Below are 21,097 nucleotides of genomic sequence, written 5' to 3' on the forward strand. Positions count from 1 at the left end.
AGAAATGTCTACAGAGATAGTGGATGAGATAAGAACCCATGGAGTTGGAGGTAGTATATTGACATGGATAGAGAATTGGCTAATGAGCAGGAACAGTGAGTGGGGATAAGGGTTCTCTTTCAGGTTGGTGACCTGTAACCAGTGAGGTTCCACAGGGATCAGTGCTGGGACCACAACTGTGTACAATTTATATTAATGACTTGGAGGAAGGAAGCGAACGTACTGTAGCCAAATTTGAAGACAACACAAAAATAGGTGGAAAGGCAAGTTGTGAGGGGGATACAAACAGTTTGCAAAGAGATATTGAGAGGTTGAGCAAGTGGACAAAAGGTTGCTACATGGAGCATAATGTGGGAAAATGTGAAGTTCATTTCAGAAGGGAGAACAAAAGAACAGTATTATTTAAATGGAGAAAAACTGCAGAAAGCTGCAACACAAAGGGACTCGGGGGAACTTGTGCACGAAACACAGGAAGCTAGCAGACAGGTGCAGCAGGTAATCAGGAAGCTAATGGAATGTTGGCCCTGATTCCAAGGGGGTTGGAGTATAAGAGTCGGGAAGTCTTGCTGCAGCTGGACAAGGTGCTGGTGAGGCCACATCTGGAGAACTGTCAGCAGTTCTGATCCCCTTGTGTAAGGAAATATTTCATCGGAGGAGGTTTAGAGAAGGGTCACTGTGATGATCCCCATTATGGAGGGATTGTCTTCGGGGCAAAGATTAAACAGGTTGGGACTCTACTCATTGGAATTTAGAAGAATGAGAGGTGATCTCATTGAAACAGACAGGATTCTTAAGGGGCTTCACAGGTTCTTCATGGGAGAGTCTTGGACCAGAGGGCATCGTCTCAGAATAAAGAGGAGCAAAATTAAGATTGAGATGAGGAGGAAAGTCTTCTGAGAGTCTTTGGAACTGTGAATTGAGGGGACAGAGTCCTTGTGTATATTTATGGCCGACATAGATTTTTCATCAGTAAAGGAACCGAGGATTACAGGGAAAGGGCAGGAAAGTGAACGTGAGAAATGTCAGATCAGCTGTGATCCTATTGAAAGATGGGCCAGGCTTGAAGGGCCGAATGGCCTACTCCTGTTCCTATTACGTCTGGTCTTAGTATGGTCCTATTCCCGCCTTCTCTCCTGATAATCTTTCACCCCCTTGCTTTTCAAGAATCTATTCAGCCTGCCTTCAAAATATTCGAAGTCTCTGCTTCCACTGCCCTTTGAGGAAGAGAGTTCCAAAGACTCTGCCTTAAGTGGGCAAGTTGTTACTTTTAAAGTGACTCCAATTTCTATTTTCTCCCACAAGAGGAAACATCCTTTCCACATCCACCCTGTCAAGGCCCCTCAAGATCTTGCACGGTCCAATCAAGTCACCTAAACTCCATCGGACACAAGCCCAGCCTGTCCAATCATTCCTCATAAGACCAGCCTCCAATTCCAGGTATGAGTCCAGTAAACCTTCTCTGAACTGCTTCCAACACATTTACATCATTCCTTAAATGACAGCAATGAGGGCTGGTTTAGCACACTGGGCTAAATCACTGGCTTTTAAAGCAGGCCAGCAGCATGGTTCGATTCCTGTACCAGCCTCCCTGCACAGGCGCCGGAATGTGGCAACTAGGGGCTTTTCACAGTAACTTCATTGCAGCCTACTCGTGACAATAAGTGATTTTCATTTCATTTGCATTTTCATTTCATTTCATTTTATTTTCAATACTGTACACAGTGCTCCAGATGTGGTCTCATCAATGTCCTGTATAACTGAAGCATAACCTCCCTACTTTTGTATTCAATTCCCCTCACAATAAACAATAACATTCTATTAGCTTTCCTAATTACTTGCTGTACCTGTATACTCGCCTTTTGTGATTCATGCTCTTGGACACCCAGATCCCTCTGAATCTCAGAGCTCTGCAATCTCTCACCATTTAGATAATAAGCTTCTTTATTCTTTGTGCCAAAATGGACAATGTCACATTTTCCCACATAATACTAGATTTTACAGAACTTTCCCCACTCATGTCACCTATCTATATCCCTTTGTAACCTCCTTATGTCTTCTTCACAATTTACTTTCCTACCTATCTTTGTATCATTTTAACATAGGAGCAGGACTTGGCCATTCAGCCCGTCAAACCTGCTCCACCATTCAAAACGATCATGGCTGATCATCCACTTCATTGCCTTTCCCCCCACACTATCCCCATATCCCTTTGTGTTATTGGGATTTAGAAATCTGTCAGTTTCTGCTTTAAACACATTCAATGACTGAGCTCCCACAGCCCTCTGGGGTAGAGAATTACAAAGATTCACAAGTTGTAGATTTCTATTGATCAAATGATTGCCCTGTTCTATCCCCGTATCCCTGTCAGTTTATTTCCCTCAAAAGCCCATCCAATTTCCTTTTGGAAACGTTCCATCATCTCCGCTTCTACCCCCTGGTAGGAAGTGGGTTTCAGGTATTTCCCAAATACTGCCAAACTCTGGTTCAAGTCGAAGGTTTTCTTCAAATGTAAACGAGAATCAGGGGGCAAAGAAGGAGGCCATTCAGCCCAACATCCCCATGCTAGCTCTTTGAATGAATAATCGATTTGGTCCCATCGCCCTGCAAGTTTATTTTCCCACAGAATCTGTTCAGTTCCCTTTTGAAAGTTACAGTTGAATTTACTTCCTGCACCATTGTCAGGCAGTGAATTTCAAATCACGATACACTGTGTTTGGAGTTTTACAGGGGATTTGAAATGGAGTGAAAGATATGGTTGTTACATAAAATGAAGTTTCAGTCTTTAGTGATGATTTTCGTGAGTGGACCTAGTGTGATTATATCCAAGTTTGGGGACTAGTTCTAAAATTAAATTACATTTATTTGAGTGGCACAGGGATGTGCAGGTTAGGTTATGGGGTTACGGGTGAGTGGATATTGGTAGAGTGATCTTTTGAAGAGTCGGTGCCGACTCGATGGGCTGAATGGCCTCCTTCTGCACTCAAGGGATTCTATATCTATTTCTATAACACCTTTCATAACCACACAATCTCCTAAAGCTTTTTACAGCCTTTGAAGTATTTTTGTTGTAATGTCAGAAATTCTGGGTCTGCCTCATTAATAATATTTCTTTTAAAAAATCAATCACTCGTCAATCTTCACTGTTATAAGTAGCAAAGTTAAGGAAACCATGTTAAACTCTGAAACCTGACTGGACCTTTATTTTAAAAATTCATTCTGTATAAACCAAAGTTGAGTGAGGCAAAATTGTTTAAAGTAACAATTTGTTCCAGAATTTTGTAAAGTTACAGGGTATCATATCCTGCCAAAGTTTGGCTCAAATCTAAGACTCATTGTTCAATCCAATCGACGTTAATAGGAAAGAAAGTGATTGTCTTCCATAAAATAGTCTTTTTCAACCGGTGGATATTGTATTAACCAAGTGTATTAATTAAAGATTACTGTATTAATTAGCTGCCAGTCAGTAACAGATGACTGATTCAGTAATGAGCCTTAATTGAGTTACAATTAATGAATCAATAATGACTCAGTAGTTCTAGTGAATGATGAGTTTTATTTGCTGTAAAAATGTAAAAGCTTAATTGCTGTGTCTGTAAAGAAAATGCAGCGAAGATAAATTTACTGGCAAGAGAGACCTCCATTAGCCACAATATTTGAAACTGTCTGAATAAGGGATTGTACAGAATCAGATAAAGGGATAGTATGAAACAGTTCTATTGTATTCCTGTCTGAGATAATGAGAGAAGGTGGTGTCAGTAATTGGGATCCAATTAAATTAATCCAGTGACCAAATTGACCAATGGTCATGTTACAACAGGCCCAACTCTGATGTGAGGTAATGGTCACTTTGGGGATAAAAGCAGAAGTTCTTACGGTCTTCCTTGCTGGTCAAGTACTGAAGATTATCGAGGCTGAGTTCCAAGGAAATTACTGTCAAAGAAGGAGCCAGACTCCCGAGGCTGAATTCCACAAGAATTACTGTCAAAGAAGGAGCCAGAGAGGGTTACGCTGCTACAGACTGATCACCCACATGAAGTTGGAAAAGTCAATGTCTTAAAGTTTCTTTGAATAAACTTTTAAAATTTAATATCAAGAGACTAATGTCTTTGCCTTAATTGCCTTGTCTGAACCAAAGTGAATTTATTCAATGGTAAGTTGGGGGTGGCTGAAATCAATAAAGTTCCAGATAACAAGATCAGAAAACATAAATTTAAAAACTATATAGCGCCTTTCACAGCCACAGGATGTCCCAAAGTGCTTCACAGCCAATGAAATATTTCTGAAGTGCAGTCACTGTTGTAATATAGGAAACGCAGCAGCCAATTTACACACAGCAAGATCCCACACACAGCAATGTGATAATGAGCAGATGATGTGTTTTTAGTGATGTTGACTGAGGGATAAATATTGACCAGGACACCGGGGATAACTCACCTGCTCTTCTTCAAAATAGTGGCTGTGGGAACTTTTACACCCACCTGAGAGGGGCAGACAGGGCCTCAGTTCAACATCTTATTTGAAAGAAGCTGTTCTGACAGTGCAGCACTCCCTCAATGCTGGGATGAGGAATGTTCGAACTGAATTTTGTCCTCAGGTCCCTGGACTGGGATTTGAACCCGCAACCTTTGACTCCGAGGTGAGAGAGCTGCCCACTGAGCCACGGCTGACACTATAGACAATACAAAGTTAGAAATGGAAAGTTACCCTTTAAAAACCCCACCCTTTGCCTCCAGTACCTAAATCTAATAATATAAACCCCAATACTCTTTGACAAAGAGTCATCGGACTCAAAGCGTTAGCTCTTTTCTCTCCCTACAGATGCTGCCAGACTTGCTGAGATTTTCCAGCATTTCCCCTTTCGTTTCAGATTCCAGCATCCGCAGTAATTTGCTTTTATCCAATATAAATAACATAGATTTGACTGACAAATTTTAAAGTGTTGCTTTAGAGCCACAAGTTTTAACTTCCCTCGGGCACCTTTCTGTCTGTATTGCTCGTCTCAATGACAGGCAGGCGACGGAGCTGAGGCTGAATTTAGCTGAGAATAACGGGGCCTGTGCCCCAGTTGGGAAACTGCCATGGGCATCGCACTAATAGAGAGACAGGAAGGTGCTGGAGGACTGACTGGGAAATGGGCCTCCAACCAATTGTTATATCGGTCACTCAGAGGGAAAGAGAAACCTGTCTCTTAAAATGCATATACAGGGAAGAGGCTGCAATGAGATCTGTCCCTTTTTTGTATAAAGGTTTTTATTGGGTTTTTGAACAAGGTATAATTACCGTTATGTACACAGTATAAGAAACATATATCTATATGTATACACATATTTAGAAGAGAAGGGCACACCCCAACATAGAATACAATAAAATGTGAAATAGACTAACTGGTGGGGTACTGTGCACCAACTCGACAGCGGCAGCTCTGCATCTGGCCGAATTATTTACACCACGTAAGTACGGGGGGGGGGGGGGGGGGGGGGCAAATATACATTTGGGTGCCAGGGAGATAACCACAATGTGCGACACCTGGCCAGGTCGCGTGCCTCTCCCGGACGGCTCTCGCTGCCGTCCCCCGCTCGCCTCCGCCTGTCCTCCATCCCCAACCTCCTCGTTCCCCGCTCCTGGAGATGTCATACACGTTTTGGCACCCCGTGCCTTCCTTCCGGCTCCCGTTTCCCTGCCCCCCCCGCCCCATCCCGCTGGTTCTCCTCTCCTGTCCCCCCTCCCTCCACGGTTCGCCCCTCCCTCCTCAAGTTCAGCTGTCTTCCCCCCTCCCCCTGTGGTTCGCCTTTCTTTCTTCAGGTTTAGCCGCCCTCCCCCTCCCCCCCCCCCCCTTCCTTCCCACCCTCCCAGTCCCTCTCTCCCTTTCATGCCTTGGATACCCTCCCCTGATTCTTGACTAAGTTCCCCTGATTCTTGGCTACCTGGCTATTCTTCCTCTTATTTGTTGGCCACAAACAGGTCCCGGAACAGTCGCGTGAATGGCTCCCACGTTCTGTGGAAGCCGTCGTCTGACCCTCGGATGGCGAGTTTGATTTTCTCCATTTGGAGAGATTCCGAGAGGTCGGACAGCCAGTCTGCAGCGCTGGGTGGTGCTGCTGACCGCCAGCCAAACAGGATTCTACGGCGGGCGATCAGGGAGGCAAAGGCAAGGGCGTCCGCCCTCCTCCCCAGGAATAGATCTGGCTGGTCCGAGACCCCGAAGACCGCCACTTTCGGGCATGGCTCCACCCTCACTCCCACCACTTTGGACATTGCCTCGAAGAAGGCTGTCCAGTATTCCACAAGTCTGGGGCAAGACCAGAACATGTGGGCGTGGTTGGCCGGGCCAACTTGGCACCATTCACATCTATCCTCCACCTCCGGGAAGAACCTACTCATACGGGTTCTTGTTAAGTGGGCTCTATGTACCACTTTTAGCTGCGTCAGGCTGAGCCTTGCGCACGTGGAGGTGGAGTTGACCCTATGCAGTGCTTCGCTCCAGAGTCCCCACCCTATCTCCATCCCCAGGTCGTCCTCCCATTTCTTTCTTGTTGCGTCCAGTACGGTGTCGGCCCTATCTACCAGTCGGTCATACATGTCACTACAGTTTCCCTCGTCTAGTATGCTTGCGTCCAGTAGTTCTTCCAGTAGTGTCTGTGGTGGCGGTTGTGGGTACGTCCTTGTCTCCTTTCGTAGGAAGTTTTTAAGGTCAGATACCTTAGCTCGTTCCCCCTGGCTAGCTGAAATTTCTCTGTCAGTTCGTCCAGTGTTGCGATCCTGTCGTCCGTGTATAGGTCCCTGACTGTCAGTGTCCCCCCGTCCTGCCTCCACCTTTTGAAGGTGGCGTCAGTCAGCGCTGGTGTGAATCTATGGTTGTTACAGATGGGAGCTTTGTCCGACATTTTGGTCAGGCCAAATTGCTGCCGCAGTTGGTTCCAGGATTGGAGGGTGGCTATCACCACCGGGCTGCTGGAGTGTTTTTTGGGTGGGGATGGGAGTGCTGCCGTGGCGAGGGCCCGGAAGGAGATCCCCACGCAGGAGGCCTCCTCCGCGCGCACCCACTCGGCCTCTGGCTCCTGGATCCATCCCCTTATTCGCTTGGCTGTCGCTGCCCAGTGGTAGAATTGTAGGTTTGGGAGGGCTAGCCCCCCCAGGATTTTGTTTTTTGTAGGACCTTCTTTGGGATCCTAGCATTCTTCCCACCCACCCCCCCCCCCCCCCCCCCAAACCCCCCCCCCCCCCCCCCCCCCCCCTTGCGGGTGTACTGGGAAGATCTTGCTTTTGCTCATGTTGAGTTTGTCGCCCGTGAAGGTTCCAAACTCTTTCAGGAGCACAATGATTCCGTCCATGCTGCTTTGTGGGTCAGAAATGTAGAGGAGTGGGTCATCTGTATAGAGTGAGACTCTGTGCTCTCTGCCTCCCCTTCGGATCCCCCTCGTGATTTTCATTAATGACTTGGATGAGGGAGTTGAAGGGTGGGTCAGTAAATTTGCAGATGATACGAAGATTGGTGGAGTTGTGGATACTGAGGAAGGCTGTTGTCTGCTGCAAAGAGACATAGATAGGATGCAGAGCTGGGCTGAGAAGTGGCAGATGGAGTTTAACCCTGAAAAGTGCGAGGTTGTCCATTTTGGAAGGACAAATATGAATGCGGAATACAGGGTTAACGGTAGGGTTCTTGACAATGTAGAGCAGCAGAGAGATCTTGGGGTCTATGTTCATAGATCTTTGAAAGTTGCCACTCAAGTGGATAGAGTGTTGAGGAAGGCCTATGGTGTGCTAGCATTCATTAACAGAGGGATTGAGTTGAAGAGCCGTGAGGTGATGATGCAGCTGTACAAAAGCTTGGTAAGGCCACATTTGGAGTACTGTGTGCAGTTCTGGTCACCTCATTTCAGGAAGGATGTGGAAGCTTTGGAAAAGGTACAAAGGAGATTTACCAGGATGTTGCCTGGAATGGAGAGTAGGTCTTACAAGGAAAGGTTGAGGGTGCTAGGCCTTTTCTCATTAGAACGGAGAAGGATGAGGGGCGACTTGATAGAGGTTTATAAGATGATCAGGGGAATAGATAGAGTAGACAGTCAGAGACTTTTCCCCCGGGTGGAACAAACCATTACAAGGGGACATAAATTTAAGGTGAATGGTGGAAGATATAGGGAGGATGTCAGAGGTAGGTTCTTTACCCAGAGAGTAGTGGGGGCATGGAATGCACTACCTGTGGAAGTAGTTGAGTCGAAAACATTAGGGACCTTCAAGCGGCTATTGGATAGGTACATGGATTATGGTAGAATAATGGAGTGTTGATTAATTTGTTCTTAAGGGCAGCACGGTAGCATTGTGGATAGCACAATTGCTTCACAGCTCCAGGGTCCCAGGTTCAATTCCGGCTTGGGTGACTGTCTGCGTGGAATCTGCACATCCTCCCTGTGTGCGTGTGGGTTTCCTCCGGGTGCTCCGGTTTCCTCCCACAGTCCAAAGATGAGCAGATTGGATGGACTGGTCATGATAAATTGCCCTTAGATTATCAGAGAATTTTGGACACTATGATTAAACTAGGACAAAAGTTCGGCACAACATTGTGTGCCGAAGGGCCTGTTCTGTGCTGTATTTCTCTCTGTTCTATGTTCCCCACTTACTATGTTAACCGGTTGTTCAATTGATCTGGCATTTCATCTCGAGGCTCTAGCCGCTCAAATATCCTGCTACGAATTAATTCTGCAATGTGTTGCTTGTATTTATGCGGCAATATCAGTTCTGCACTGTACCCATTTTCCACATTTTTTTCTGTTATGCTGTCGCATTCATTCATGATTTTAAAAATGGTTAAAAAAACATTTTAAAATATTAAAAATACATCCAGCTCATCCTTAAATATATTCAGTGACCCCCAGCCTCCAGTGGTCCTTGTGGAAGAGAAATTCAGAAACTAACAATCCTCTGAGGGAGGAGATGACTGGAAATATATAATGTAGCAACAGCACAATATTACACAACTAGAAATAATAATAAATGTACTTTATTGCAGAACCATAAAAATATAATTAATATGTACCATATAACAGCAGACATATCTCTGTCTGATATTAATTTACTGTCCCCTTAAATGTCAGCCATCTCCTGGGGAAAGCAGCCCTTTATTTGTGAACATTAGGAAAGAGACCATTCTTTTAGCCAGACAAATAAATGTGTCAAACTGAGGGAGCAAAGGATGTCAATGTCTTTATGAGAGAGAGACCTGGGCCAAGCTTTGCAGAGTCTGCACCCTCCCTGGATTCACTTCCTTTCCCTTCAGTTGCTGCAAGTGACCAATTGAAGGTGAGAATGAGAAAAGAAATGGAAAGGGGGAGAAAAGAAAGTTTTACTCACAGATGTTGGAGACAGGAGGAGGTTTCACTCTGTGTGAAGCTCAATATCCATTCACGCAATGCTTGCGCTCAACTCTTCCCATTGGTCGATACCTCAGGTGAAAGGGCAGGAGGCGGGCTCTCTTTCACAAATGCTCAGCTTCACCTCTCCTTCGGACATGCGCAGTCACGGATCGGGGGAGGGGAGATCACCGAGCGGCTTCTCCCTCTGGCCGGAGCCGTCAGCCGGTTGCCTGGAAACCTTGTCTCCAGGAGCTGCAGGGGGAGGGGGAACAATGGGTGGGGGAGGGGCTGCATCTGCGCTCTGGAACCCGGTGACGACAGCGCGGAATAGAGTAATTCCTATTGGCTGATTCAGGCAGGGCACCATTGTGATGTCGCAGCGGAAGTGAAGGTGAAACGTCTTCCTGTCTCCAACATCTGTGAGTAAAACACTTTCTTTTCTCCCCCTTTCCATTTCTTTTCTCATTCTCACCTTCAATTGGTCACTTGCAGCAACTGAAGTGAAAGGAAGTGAAACCAGGGAGGGTGCAGACTCTGCAAAGCTTGGCCCAGGTCTCTCTCTCTCTCTTAAAGACATTGACATCCTTTGCTCCCTCAGCTTGACACATTTATTTGTCGAGACCCTTTCTGAAGCTCAAATACGACAACCATAAGCCTTGCCACTGCCCAGCCTGTAATGTAACAGCGGGGAATTTAGCTCAGCTGGTTAGTGATGCAGAGCGAGGCTAGCAGCCTGTGTTCAGTTATTGTGCCAGCTGAGATTACACATGAAGGCCCAGCCTTCTCAACCTTGTCCCTCACCTGAGATATGGTGATCTTCAGGAAACCACCACCAAGTAACTCTACCCCTCAAAGGGGAAGCAGCCGATGGTCATCTGGGACTATGGCGATATTATTTTTGATGAAACAATTGTATTTACTTGATGTATCCTCATCGAAGCCTTGCAGCGTATACACCAGATAAATCCACTCAACTCGATCAAAAGCTTTCTCTGCATCGAAGGAGATCACCAACCCATCCAATGTACATTTCTGCAAAGCCTGAATCACATTCAACAACCTTCCATCTTTGTTACTGGGAAATTTTCCACTTAAAAACCAAGTCTGGACCTCCCACATGATTGTCGGAAGGAAGGGCAGCACAGTGGCCTAGTGGTTAGCACAACCGCCTCACGGCGCTGAGGTCCCAGGTTCGATCCCGGCTCTGGGTCACTGTCCGTGTGGAGTTTGCACATTCTCCCCGTGTCTGCGTGGGTTTCGCCCCCACAACCCAAAAATGTGCAGAGTAGGTGGATTGGCCACGCTAAATTGCCCCTTAATTGGAAAAAATAATTGGCTAATCTAAATTTATTTTTAAAAAATGATTGTCGGAAGGATATCCTCCAGCCTTCTTGCCAATATTTTAGATAGCTGCTTCAAGTCAAGATTCAAAAGAGAGATTTGCTGCTAAGAGGCCCACTCCTGTGGTCCTTGCCCGCCTTCAGAATCAATCAAACATAAGCCTGATGAAGAATCGGTGGCAGCATCCCTGAGTCAAAAGAATGACAATATTACCCACTAATGGATCCAACATGGGCAGCAGGGAAGCACAGTGGTTAGCATTGTTGCTTTGCTGCTCCGTCAGCCAGTTGCCTGGAAACCTTGTCTCCAGGAGTTGCAGGGGGAGGGGCAACAATGGGTGGGGGAGGGTGAACAATGGGTGGGGGAGGGGCTCCTGGGCCTGCGCACTGGAACCCGGTGACGACTCAGCGGAATACAGGTCCAGGGTCCCAGGTTTGATTCCTGGCTTGGGTCATAGTCTGTGCGGAGTCTGCACATTCTCCTTGCGTCTGCGTGGGTTTCCTCCGGGTGCTCCGATTTTATCCCACAAGTCCCGAACAACGTGCTGTTGGGTAATTTGAACGTTCTGAATTCTCCCTCTCTGTACCCGAACAGGGGCTGGAATGTGACGGCTTGGGGCTTTTCACAATAACTTCATTGCAGTGTTAATGTAAGCCTACTTGTGACAATAAAGGTTATTATAACAATAAATCCTCAAATCCCCTATAAAACCCACACCCATCAAATCCCAGTGCTTTATCCAGCTGCAACTCCTTCATGGTCTTTGACATCTGAGCTTCCTGAGGCTCAGCCTTGTATAATCCTGCATAGAATTCCCCAAATTCCTGTTTATTTCTTCCATCTTCATGACCCTTTTCCCTCCGCCAAGCTACACAGCGAAAATCACTCCAAAGTCGGCCTTTGTATTTGCTCGTGTTATTCCCAAACTCGTACAACTTCTGCCTCGCAAACTTTCAACTTTTCGCAACCTGCTGAGTCAACAGGGAGTCCAAAGCCACTCTTGCTGCATTAACCTCCTTCAGCGATAGCTTACTCGGGGCCTCCATATGATTCTCCTCGGCCTTCGCCAAACAAACCTCCAGACGCCTCTGGTTCTCCAGCATCCTGCACCTTTTATTAGTTGTGGAAGAAATGACCAGCCCCCGACTATGAACTTTACACATCTCCCCAAAATGGAGGTGGAAATACCAGGGATCGAGTTAACCAAAAGGAAGAACTCAAACTCTTCCTTAAAATATGTAGTAAATGAAGTACCTCTTATCTGACTGGAACGTGAGCCCTTGAGCAGAACCTTGGGGACAAAATGGGGGGGGGGGGGGGGAGGTGGTCCACAATTACGATTTTTCCTGTGTTGCAGGAGGACACCAGGTGCAGGATTGTCCTTGGCACAAGGAAGTTGTCGATTCTAGTCTGACATTGCTGTGGGGCTGGAAAGAAGATAAAATCTCCGCCCCTCGGGTGCAAAGTTCTCCAAACATCCACATAACCCACCTCCTCACAAGCCGAGGCCAACGCCCCAGCTGGCAGCGTGGGGGGGGGGGGGGGGGGGGGGTTGCTCCAGGTAACCGGGAGCTTATCTACCAGAGGATTTAAGTGGCAGTTGAAGTCACCAACCACAAAAGAGTTAGTCGAAACTAACTCTACAAAATCCCCAAAAACCTTAGTAATGAAAGCCGGGGAGTAATTCGGGGATCCATAAACATTCATTATTGAAACAGCATCTCCATGCGCTGAACCTCTAATGATAACATATCTACCTTCTTTGTCCTTGGTGTAGGTTTCAACCTTAAATGAGATATTTTTATTAATAAGGATTGCCACACCCCTGCTATTTGATGAAAAGGAGGCAAAAAAAAACTGCCCCACCCAATCCCGCCTCAATTTTAAGTATTCCTCATCACAGAATCCCTACAGAGCAGAAGGAGGACATTCAGCCCAATGAGTCGGCACCTGCCTTTGAAAGAGCACTCTACTTAAGCCCATGCCTCCAGCCTATCCCAGTCACCCAACTCCTTCAAGACAACTCATTCACTACCTAACCTTTTTAAACACTAAGGGGCAATTTAGCGTGGCCAATCCACCTAATCTGCACATCTTTGGACTCTGGGAGGAAACCGGAGATCCCGGAGGAAACCCACACAGACACTGGGAGAATGTGCAAACTCCACCCAGCCAGTCACCCGAGCCCAGATTTGAATCTGGGACCCTGGAGCTGTGAGGCAGCAGTGCTAACCACCCTGCCACTGTGTCGCCCCAATTGAGTTTAATCTAGATGCGTGTCCTGGAATAAAGCTATGTCGACTTTCTCCTTAAGAAAGGAGACGATCATTTTCCTTCTGATAGGGCGATGGATGCCCTGTACATTCCCTGAGAAAATTTGGATTGGATTGGATCCGCTGGTGTCTCAGCAGGCTGGATAATTGAGTGAAACCCGTCACACATTGAGAGCAGGTGAATGGCCTCTCCCCAGTGTGAATTTGCTGGTGTCTGTGTAGGTTGGATAACTGAGTGAATCCCTTCTCACACCGAGAGCAGGTGAATGGCTTCTTTCCAGTGTGAATGCGTCGATGAGCTTCCAGCAAACATGGGGCACTGTATCCCACAATCCAAACATTTCCACGGTTTCTCCATGTTTTGGATCTGTGGGGGACAGAGATTTACAGTTTTTGGGGAATGAGAGAGGAAAGTTCCATAGAAACTTAATTGTCTGTTCTGGATTTTTATCCTCTACTGACAGTGATGTCTTTTGTAAATTGTTTCTGCAGGATATTAGAAGAGGACGAATTACAGACAGAAATCTCAAACGTCACGTCTCAATCTGGCAGAGTCACTCGATTCCTTTCGATCTGAATATCATTAGCCTTTGAATCTAGAAGGAGAAATGTTTGCCTCATGTGTTGACTTCAAAAGATTTTAAACATCAGTGTGACTGGAAAAGCACCGAGACACACGCACCCGAGTGTGAGTGTTCCAGAGCACTGTCTGTGGAAAGAGCTTTAACCAGTTACATCACTGGTTACATTCACAGCAGGGAGAGACCGTCCACGTGTTTGTGTGTGGTCAAGGCTTCAATGATCCAAAACATGGAGAAACCGTGGAAATGTTCGGATTGTGGGAAGGGATACAGAGCCCCATGTTTGCTGGAAGCTCATCGACGCAGTCACACTGGGGAGAAGCCGTTCACCTGCTCTCAGTGTGAGAAGGGATTCACTCAGTTATCCAACCTTCACAGTCACCAACAAGTTCACACTGTGGAGAGACGGTTTACCTGCTCTCAATGTGGGAAGGAATTCAAACATTTATCCAGCCTGTGGAGACACCAGCGGGTTCACACTGGGGAGAAGCCATTCACCTGCTCTCAGTGTGGGAATGGATTCAGTCGTTCGTTCAGCCTGTGGAAACACCTGCGAGCTCACACTGGGGAGAGGCCATTCACCTGCTCTCGGTGTGAGAAGGGATTCACTCGGTTATCCAACCTACAGAGACACCAGCGAATTCACACTGGGGAGAAGCCATTCACCTGCTCTCATTGTGGGAAGGGATTCAGACAGTCATCCACCCTGCAGAGACATCAGCGGATTCACAGTGGGGAGAGGCCGTTTATCTGCTCTCATTGTGGGGAGGGATTCAGACATTCATCCACCCTACAGAGACATCAGTGCATTCACATTGGGGAGAGGCCGTTTACCTGCTCTCAGTGTGGGAAGGGATTCAGACGTTCATCTACCCTGCAGGAACATCAGTGGATTCACATTGGGGAGAGGCCGTTTACCTGTACTCAGTGTGGGAAGGGATTCATTCGTTCATCTACCCTGCAGGCACATCAGTGGATTCACACTGGGGAAAGGCCATTTACCTGCTCTCAGTGTGAGAAGGGATTCACTCACTTATCCAGCCTGCAGAGACACCAGCGAATTCACACTGGGGAAAAGGCGTTAACCTGCTCTCAGTGTGAGAAGTGAATCACTCGATTATCCATCAGAGACACCAGCTGATCCGATTGTAACCAACTTCACATAGGTCATAGAGCACAGTAAAGGTTTTTCGGCCCATCGAGTCTGCGCCAGTCCAAAACAACCGCTTAACTATTCTAATCCCAAGAGTTGTAAACACCATCCCCCCCGCCCCCCAAACTCCTTCCCTCCACTGTCACTTGTAAAACTCCTCCCCCCAACGTCGGTTCCTTCCTCCCAAATTTCCACCCCAGCTAGACCCTTCGGACCCTGTTCTGCCATGCTCCGATGGCCGCAGCCCCCTCCCCCCCATCTCACTCCTGTTCACTGGCCGGCTTCAACCGCTGTTTGGGGTGGTGGGAGGATGGGATCGTTGTTATTATTAAGGAGATTGATTTTGTATTTGTTACTGTTTACTGTCTGTTGGTGGGGTGTAAATTTTGAAGGAAAATGTGAAAATGGAGAATAAAAACATTTTAAAAAACGCTATTCTAATCCCATTTTCCAGCACTTGGCCTATAGCCTGGGCATCGCCATCTAAATGCTTCTGAAATGTTCTGAGGGTTTCTGCTTCCACCAGCCTTTCAGGCAGCGAGTTCCAAACTCCCACCACCTTCTGGGTGAGAAAGCTTTTCCTCACAGCCCCTCTAAACCTCCTGCCTCTTACCTTAAACCTGTGCCCCCTGGTCACTGATCCCTCCACCAAAGAGAAAAGTTTTTTCCTGTCTCCTCTATCTCTGTCCCTCATAATTTTTAACCTCTCAATCATGTCCCCCTCAGTCTCCGCTGCTCCAAGGAAAACAATCCAAGTCTATCCAATCTCTCTTCATAACTAAAACTCTCCAACCAGGAAACATCCTGGTAAATCTCCTCCGCACCCTTTCCAGTGATATCCCATCCCTCCTATAATGTGGATTCCAGAACTGCACACAATACTATAGCTGTGGCCTAACCAATGTTTTGTACAGTTCAAGCATAACCTCCCTGCCCTTAAACTCGATGCCTCAGCTAATAAAGACAAGTCTGCCATCTGCCTTCTTACCCACTGGATCCTCCTGCTCTGACACCTTAAGGGATTGGTGTACATGCACACCAGGTCCCTCTGATCCTCGGTGCTTCCCAGGGTCCTGCCGTTTATCATGTATTCCCTTTGCCTTGTTTGACCTGCCCAAGTGCATCACTTCACACTGATCCAGATTGAATTCCATTTCCCACTGATCAGCCCAACTGACCAACCCGTCTATCTCCCCCCGTAATGAAAGGCTATCCTCCTCACTATTTACCACCCCACCAATTTCCATGTCATCCGCAAACTTACTGATCAACCCTCCTACATTCATGTCCAAGTCATTTATATAAATCACAAACAGCAAGGGCCCCAACACTGATCTCTGTGCGACCCTACTGGACACAGGCTTCCAGTCAGAAAAACACCCCTCCAACTATCACCCTCTGCTTCCTGCCACTCAGCCAATATTGGATCCAAGTTTCCTTGGATCTCATGGGCTCTTACCTTCGCTCTCAGTCTCCCATGTGGGACTTTATCAAAAGCCTTGCTGAAGTCCAAATAGACGACGTCAAATGCATTTCCCTCATCTACACAGCTGGTCACCTCTAGGTTTAGTGCCCAGAACTGCTCACAGTCTCCAAGTGGGGTCTAACTAGAGTTCTGTAAAGCTGCAGCATAACGTCTGTGTCCTTATACTCCAGTCCTCTAAATATAAAGGCCAGCATTTCATTAGTCTTCTCCATGACTTTCTGCACTTGTTTATGACATTTTAAAGATCTATGCTCGATTATAAAATTCTCCTGTCTCTACCTAGAAAAGACCCATGTTTATCTTCACCAAATGTTTCCTTTTTATGTACCGACTGAAGCTTTTAGTCCATTTTTAATGTTGTTTTTCTAGTTTACATTGATATTCTATTCTCCCTTTCTTTATCAGTGTCTTTGCCCTCCTTTGCATAATTGTAAAATCCTCCCAATCCTCAGCTTTACTATTTCTGGTGACTTTATTGGCCTTTTCTTTCAATCTTATACTGTCTTTAACTTCCTCTGTTGGCGGGCATAACAGTGGCACAGTGGTTAGCACTGCTGCCTCACTGCACCGAGGTCCCAGGTTTGATCCCGCCCCAGGTCACTGTCCATGTGGAGTTTGCACGTTCTCCCCGTGTTTGTGTGGGTTTCACCCCACAGCCCACAGATGTGCAGGGAACGTGGATTGGCCATGATAAATTGACCCTTAATTGGAAAAAATGAATTGGGTACTCTAAATGTTATGTTTTTTTAAACTCCCTCTGTTTGGGGTTCCTGTGCCTTGAAGGAATGTAAACGGTGTAATAATTCTATAAAGTCTTTCCATTTCCTGTGTACTGTCACACCTTTAATGTATTTTTCACAACCACCTCAGCCAATTTGTCCCTCACACTGTCAGAATTTCCTTTGTTCAAATTTAACACCCTGGCTTCAAATTGAAGTACCTCATGTTCAAACTTAATGTAAAATTCTGTCATATTGTGGTCATTCAGCCCTAAAGGTTCTTTTACAGCAAGATTATTATATGTGGCACGGTAGCACTATGGGTAGCACTGTTGCTTCACAGCGCCAGGGTCCCAGGTTTGATTCCTGGATTGGGTCACTGTCTGTGTGGAGTCTCCTCGTGTCTGCGTGGGTTTCCTCCGGGTGCTCTGGTTTCCTCCCATAATTCCCGAAAGACGTGCTGTTAAGTGAATTGGATATTCTGAATTCTCCCTCTGTGTACCCGAACAGGCGCCGGAATGTGGCGACGAGGGGCTTTTCACAGTAACTTCATTGCAGTGTTAATGTAAGCCTACTTGTGACAATAAAGATTATTATTAATTATCTCTTTATCGCTACATAATACTGGATCTAAGACAGCTGGTTCTCTAGTCGGTTCCTCAACTTACTGTTCTAGAAAACCGTCCCTACACACTCCAGAAACTTGCCCTCCACAGCATCAGTGCTCATTAGATTTACAGACTATATGCAGATTGAAGTCACCCATGATAACTGTTTTACCCATGCTACAAGCTTCTCTAATCTCCTGATTAATAGCCTGGATCAAACACGGGTCCTCAGAGCTGTGAGGCAGCAGTGATAACCACTGCACCACCGTGACGTCCTTGACAGCAAAATTTGCTGATGACACAAAGATAGGTCAGAAAGTAATTTCTGAAGCGGACTTAAGGAGTCTGCAAAGGACAATAAATAGGTTAAGTGAATGGACAAAAATGTTATGGATGGAGCATGATGTGGAAAAGCATGAACTTGTACACTTTGGCAGGAAGGATTAAATAAAACAGCATATATAAATGGAGAGATTTCAGAACTCTGAGTACAGAGGGATCTGGGTATCCTGATACACAAATCTCAATAAATTAGTTTGCAGGTACAGCCAGTGATTGGGAAGCACAATGGAATATTGTTTATTGCAAAGGGATTGGAATATAAAAGTTGGGATGTTTTGCTGCAGTTGTACAGGGTCTTGGTGAGACCATATTTACAGCACTGTGTACAGATTGGGTCTCCTTATTTCAGAAATGAGGTAATTGCATTAGAAACAATTTAGAGGTTGACTCCCCGGATTCCTGGAATGAGGGGGTTATCCTCTGAGGAAAGGTTTGACAGGTTGGGCCTGTATCCATTGCAGTTGAGAAGAATGAGAGATAATCTTATTGAAACACGAGGTCCTGAGTGGAATTGACAGAAAGAATGCTGAGATTGTTTAAAAATCGGGGCCGTGATTCAGTTTTCTGGTGCAGTGCGCTCCGCTGGCTGCGGGATTCTCCGTCTCACCAGTCGGTCAATGGGGTTTCCCATTGTGGGCAGCTCCACGCCGCCAGGAAATCCCCAGGCATCGGTGCGCTGCTGGCAAGCGGAGAATCCAGCCCATGGGGTTCCCATTTAAGATGCTGATGAGGATATTTGTTCTCCTGACGGCCGTGGGTCTGTGGATCTTCAGAGAGTGGAGGGGCAGGATCAGTGAATACGTTTTGAGGCTGAGTTTGATAAATTCTTGATTGACGAGGGAGTGAAAGGGTGGAGGAAGGAAAGTGGAGTTGAGACAACAATCAGATCATCCCTGATCTTACTGAATGGTGGAGCAGGCTCGAGGGGCCGAATGGTCGTGTTCTGCTCCTAATTTGTATGGTATAGACGCTTAACACCCGCTTCCCCAAACTCTGAAATGATTCACAGTGATAACCCTTATTGGTGACAGTGGTTAGATGTTATTCAGTATAAATAAGAGCTGACACATGCTCATGTCTGAGCAGTAATATCAAAGGGCAGCAGCATTCCCATTACACTCTGGGTAGAAGCACCAACTCCAGGTAAATGCTCCCTGCTCTGCCCCAGATGCCATGGTCCCAGTCAGTGGAATATGTAAAACCTCAACAAATCTCTGTGCTCGGGGAATCCCTTCTTATACTTTATTACATCACAAAGTCTATGGAGACTGATTTAACCCAATCATTGGGTTAACATTTGAATGGACCAATTACAAAGCCTGTCATTGAACCATCTGTACCCGCCAAAGCCACGTCAAACTCTCAAACAATTGTCTTCCCCACGCTCCGTCCCCGGTACAGGGAGTCAGCATTCCCATGCCAAGCAGTGAAAACATGGTGGCCTTGACACCCAGGTGTTTTTTCTTTTAGAACAGTACAGCACAGAACAGGCCCTTCGGCCCTCGATGTTGTGCCGAGCAATGATCACCCTACTCAAACCCACGTATCCACCCTATACCCGTAACCCAACCTTACTTTTTTTTTAGGACACTACGGGCAATTTAGCATGGCCAATCCACCTAACCCGCACATCTTTGGACTGTGGGAGGAAACCGGAGCACCCGGAGGAAACCCACGCACACACGGGGAGGACGTGCAGACTCCGCACAGACAGTGACCCAGCCGGGAATCGAACCTGGGACCCTGGAGCTGTGAAGCATTTATGCTAACCACTATGCTACCGTGCTGCCCCTGTTGTCTAGGATTCCAGGCACTCTTGTTTGCTCTGTCCTCTGGGAGCTGTTTATCTCCCTGTTCCCACACAGCAAGTCGTCTGTTCTCAGCTCTGCTCGATTTCTGCTGGAGTTTGGTTCCTTTTACACCTTTTGGTTCAATAAAACATTTGGTCAGTGAAGACCCAAACCACAATATCCCATCCTGTCACCTGTCAACCATCCTTACCCAGAGCATAACCACAACAGGAATAAAAACAGGAGAAGTGTAACAATCAAATTCAAAATAAATCCACAGCCAGTCATAGAATTTAATTTAATGTTCACTCATTAGCAAGAAAACATGAAGCAGAGAGTCCCCCAGGAATCTTACTTATTTCTCCCAAGCCCTTCATTGTCCCATTATCGCTTTAATTTCACTCCCACTTTGCCCATGTCCAGTGTGTTTAATTCTATCCGGATTGTTTTAAAGTCAGTTTCTCTCTGGAGTGTGTGTCAATGTCTTGATGATGTCACAATGGTGTCTCAATCCCCTGGCCACATTAACCATTTCATCTCCTGCTGTGTCTCCAGTAGCTGTGTGTGTTTGGGACCCGGTCTTCAGTCCATTTCACCATGAATTTAGGCTTGTTGTTTTTCACATGTAACAAATCACAACTGCACATCCACACCGGGATCCCAAAATCACGTCACATATACTTAACTCTCAGATGCGCTGAAGATCAAAGTGAGGGCCTGTCTGTCTTATCTGCCCTGTTATGGTGCTGATATTTCATGTCGTGGCGGGATATCAAATGTGGAATTCTTTAAAACAAAGTTCATGGGCCAGGATGTAAATATATCGGCGTGGCACGGTGGTTAGCACTGCTACCTCACGACGCTGGGGATCCGGGTTCGATCCCAGTCCCAGGTCACTGTCTGTGAGGCATTTGCACATTCTCCCCAGTGTCTGCATAGGTCTCACCCCCAAAAGATGTGCAGGGCAGATAGATTGACCATGCTAAATTACCCCTTTATTGGAAAAAAATAGCTGAGTACTCTAAATTATTTTTAAAAGCATGCCAATATTTGCAAAAGAAAGTGATAAACTTTTTCACCCATCCACATATTCCAAACTTTCACTAGAGCGTAGATGGATACCAGATTGATATATTCCATTCAACCACACCCAAGGTAAACATTCCAATCATTTATTGTGCAGGACAATATTCCCAGTATCTTTCAAACAGAAATTAAACATTCCTGTCCGATCCCAGGTATTAACATATTCTGTTTGTTTGTTCAGGTCAGGCTGGGATTGTTCATCTTGGAGCAAAGGAGGTCGAGGGGAGATTTGAGAGAGGTGGGCAAGATTATGACAGGTTTAGGTAAGGTGGATAAAGAAAAGCTGTTCCCATTCGCTGATGAGACAAGGATGAGGGGGACACAGATTTCAGGTTTAGGGTTAGAGATGTGGGGGTGGGGGTCTGTCA

At 46.3% G+C, this 21,097-nt stretch overlaps 1 protein-coding gene across 1 annotated transcript in view; it reads left to right on the forward strand.

Moving 5' to 3' along the window:
- Nucleotides 1–13,924: 13,924 nt before the first annotated feature.
- LOC119951552 (oocyte zinc finger protein XlCOF6-like) overlaps nucleotides 13,925–21,097 on the forward strand; it is a gene marked incomplete at its 5' end in the record, with an annotated part of 36,511 nt that continues 29,338 nt past the window's right edge. Inside the window, one exon of the mRNA XM_038774744.1 lies at nucleotides 13,925–14,642. Within this exon, the coding sequence (XP_038630672.1) occupies nucleotides 13,925–14,642 (718 nt within the window). The remainder of the gene's footprint in view (nucleotides 14,643–21,097) is intronic.

The sequence above is a fragment of the Scyliorhinus canicula genome, chromosome 17, assembly GCF_902713615.1.
Source record: "Scyliorhinus canicula chromosome 17, sScyCan1.1, whole genome shotgun sequence".
NCBI lineage: Eukaryota > Metazoa > Chordata > Chondrichthyes > Carcharhiniformes > Scyliorhinidae > Scyliorhinus > Scyliorhinus canicula.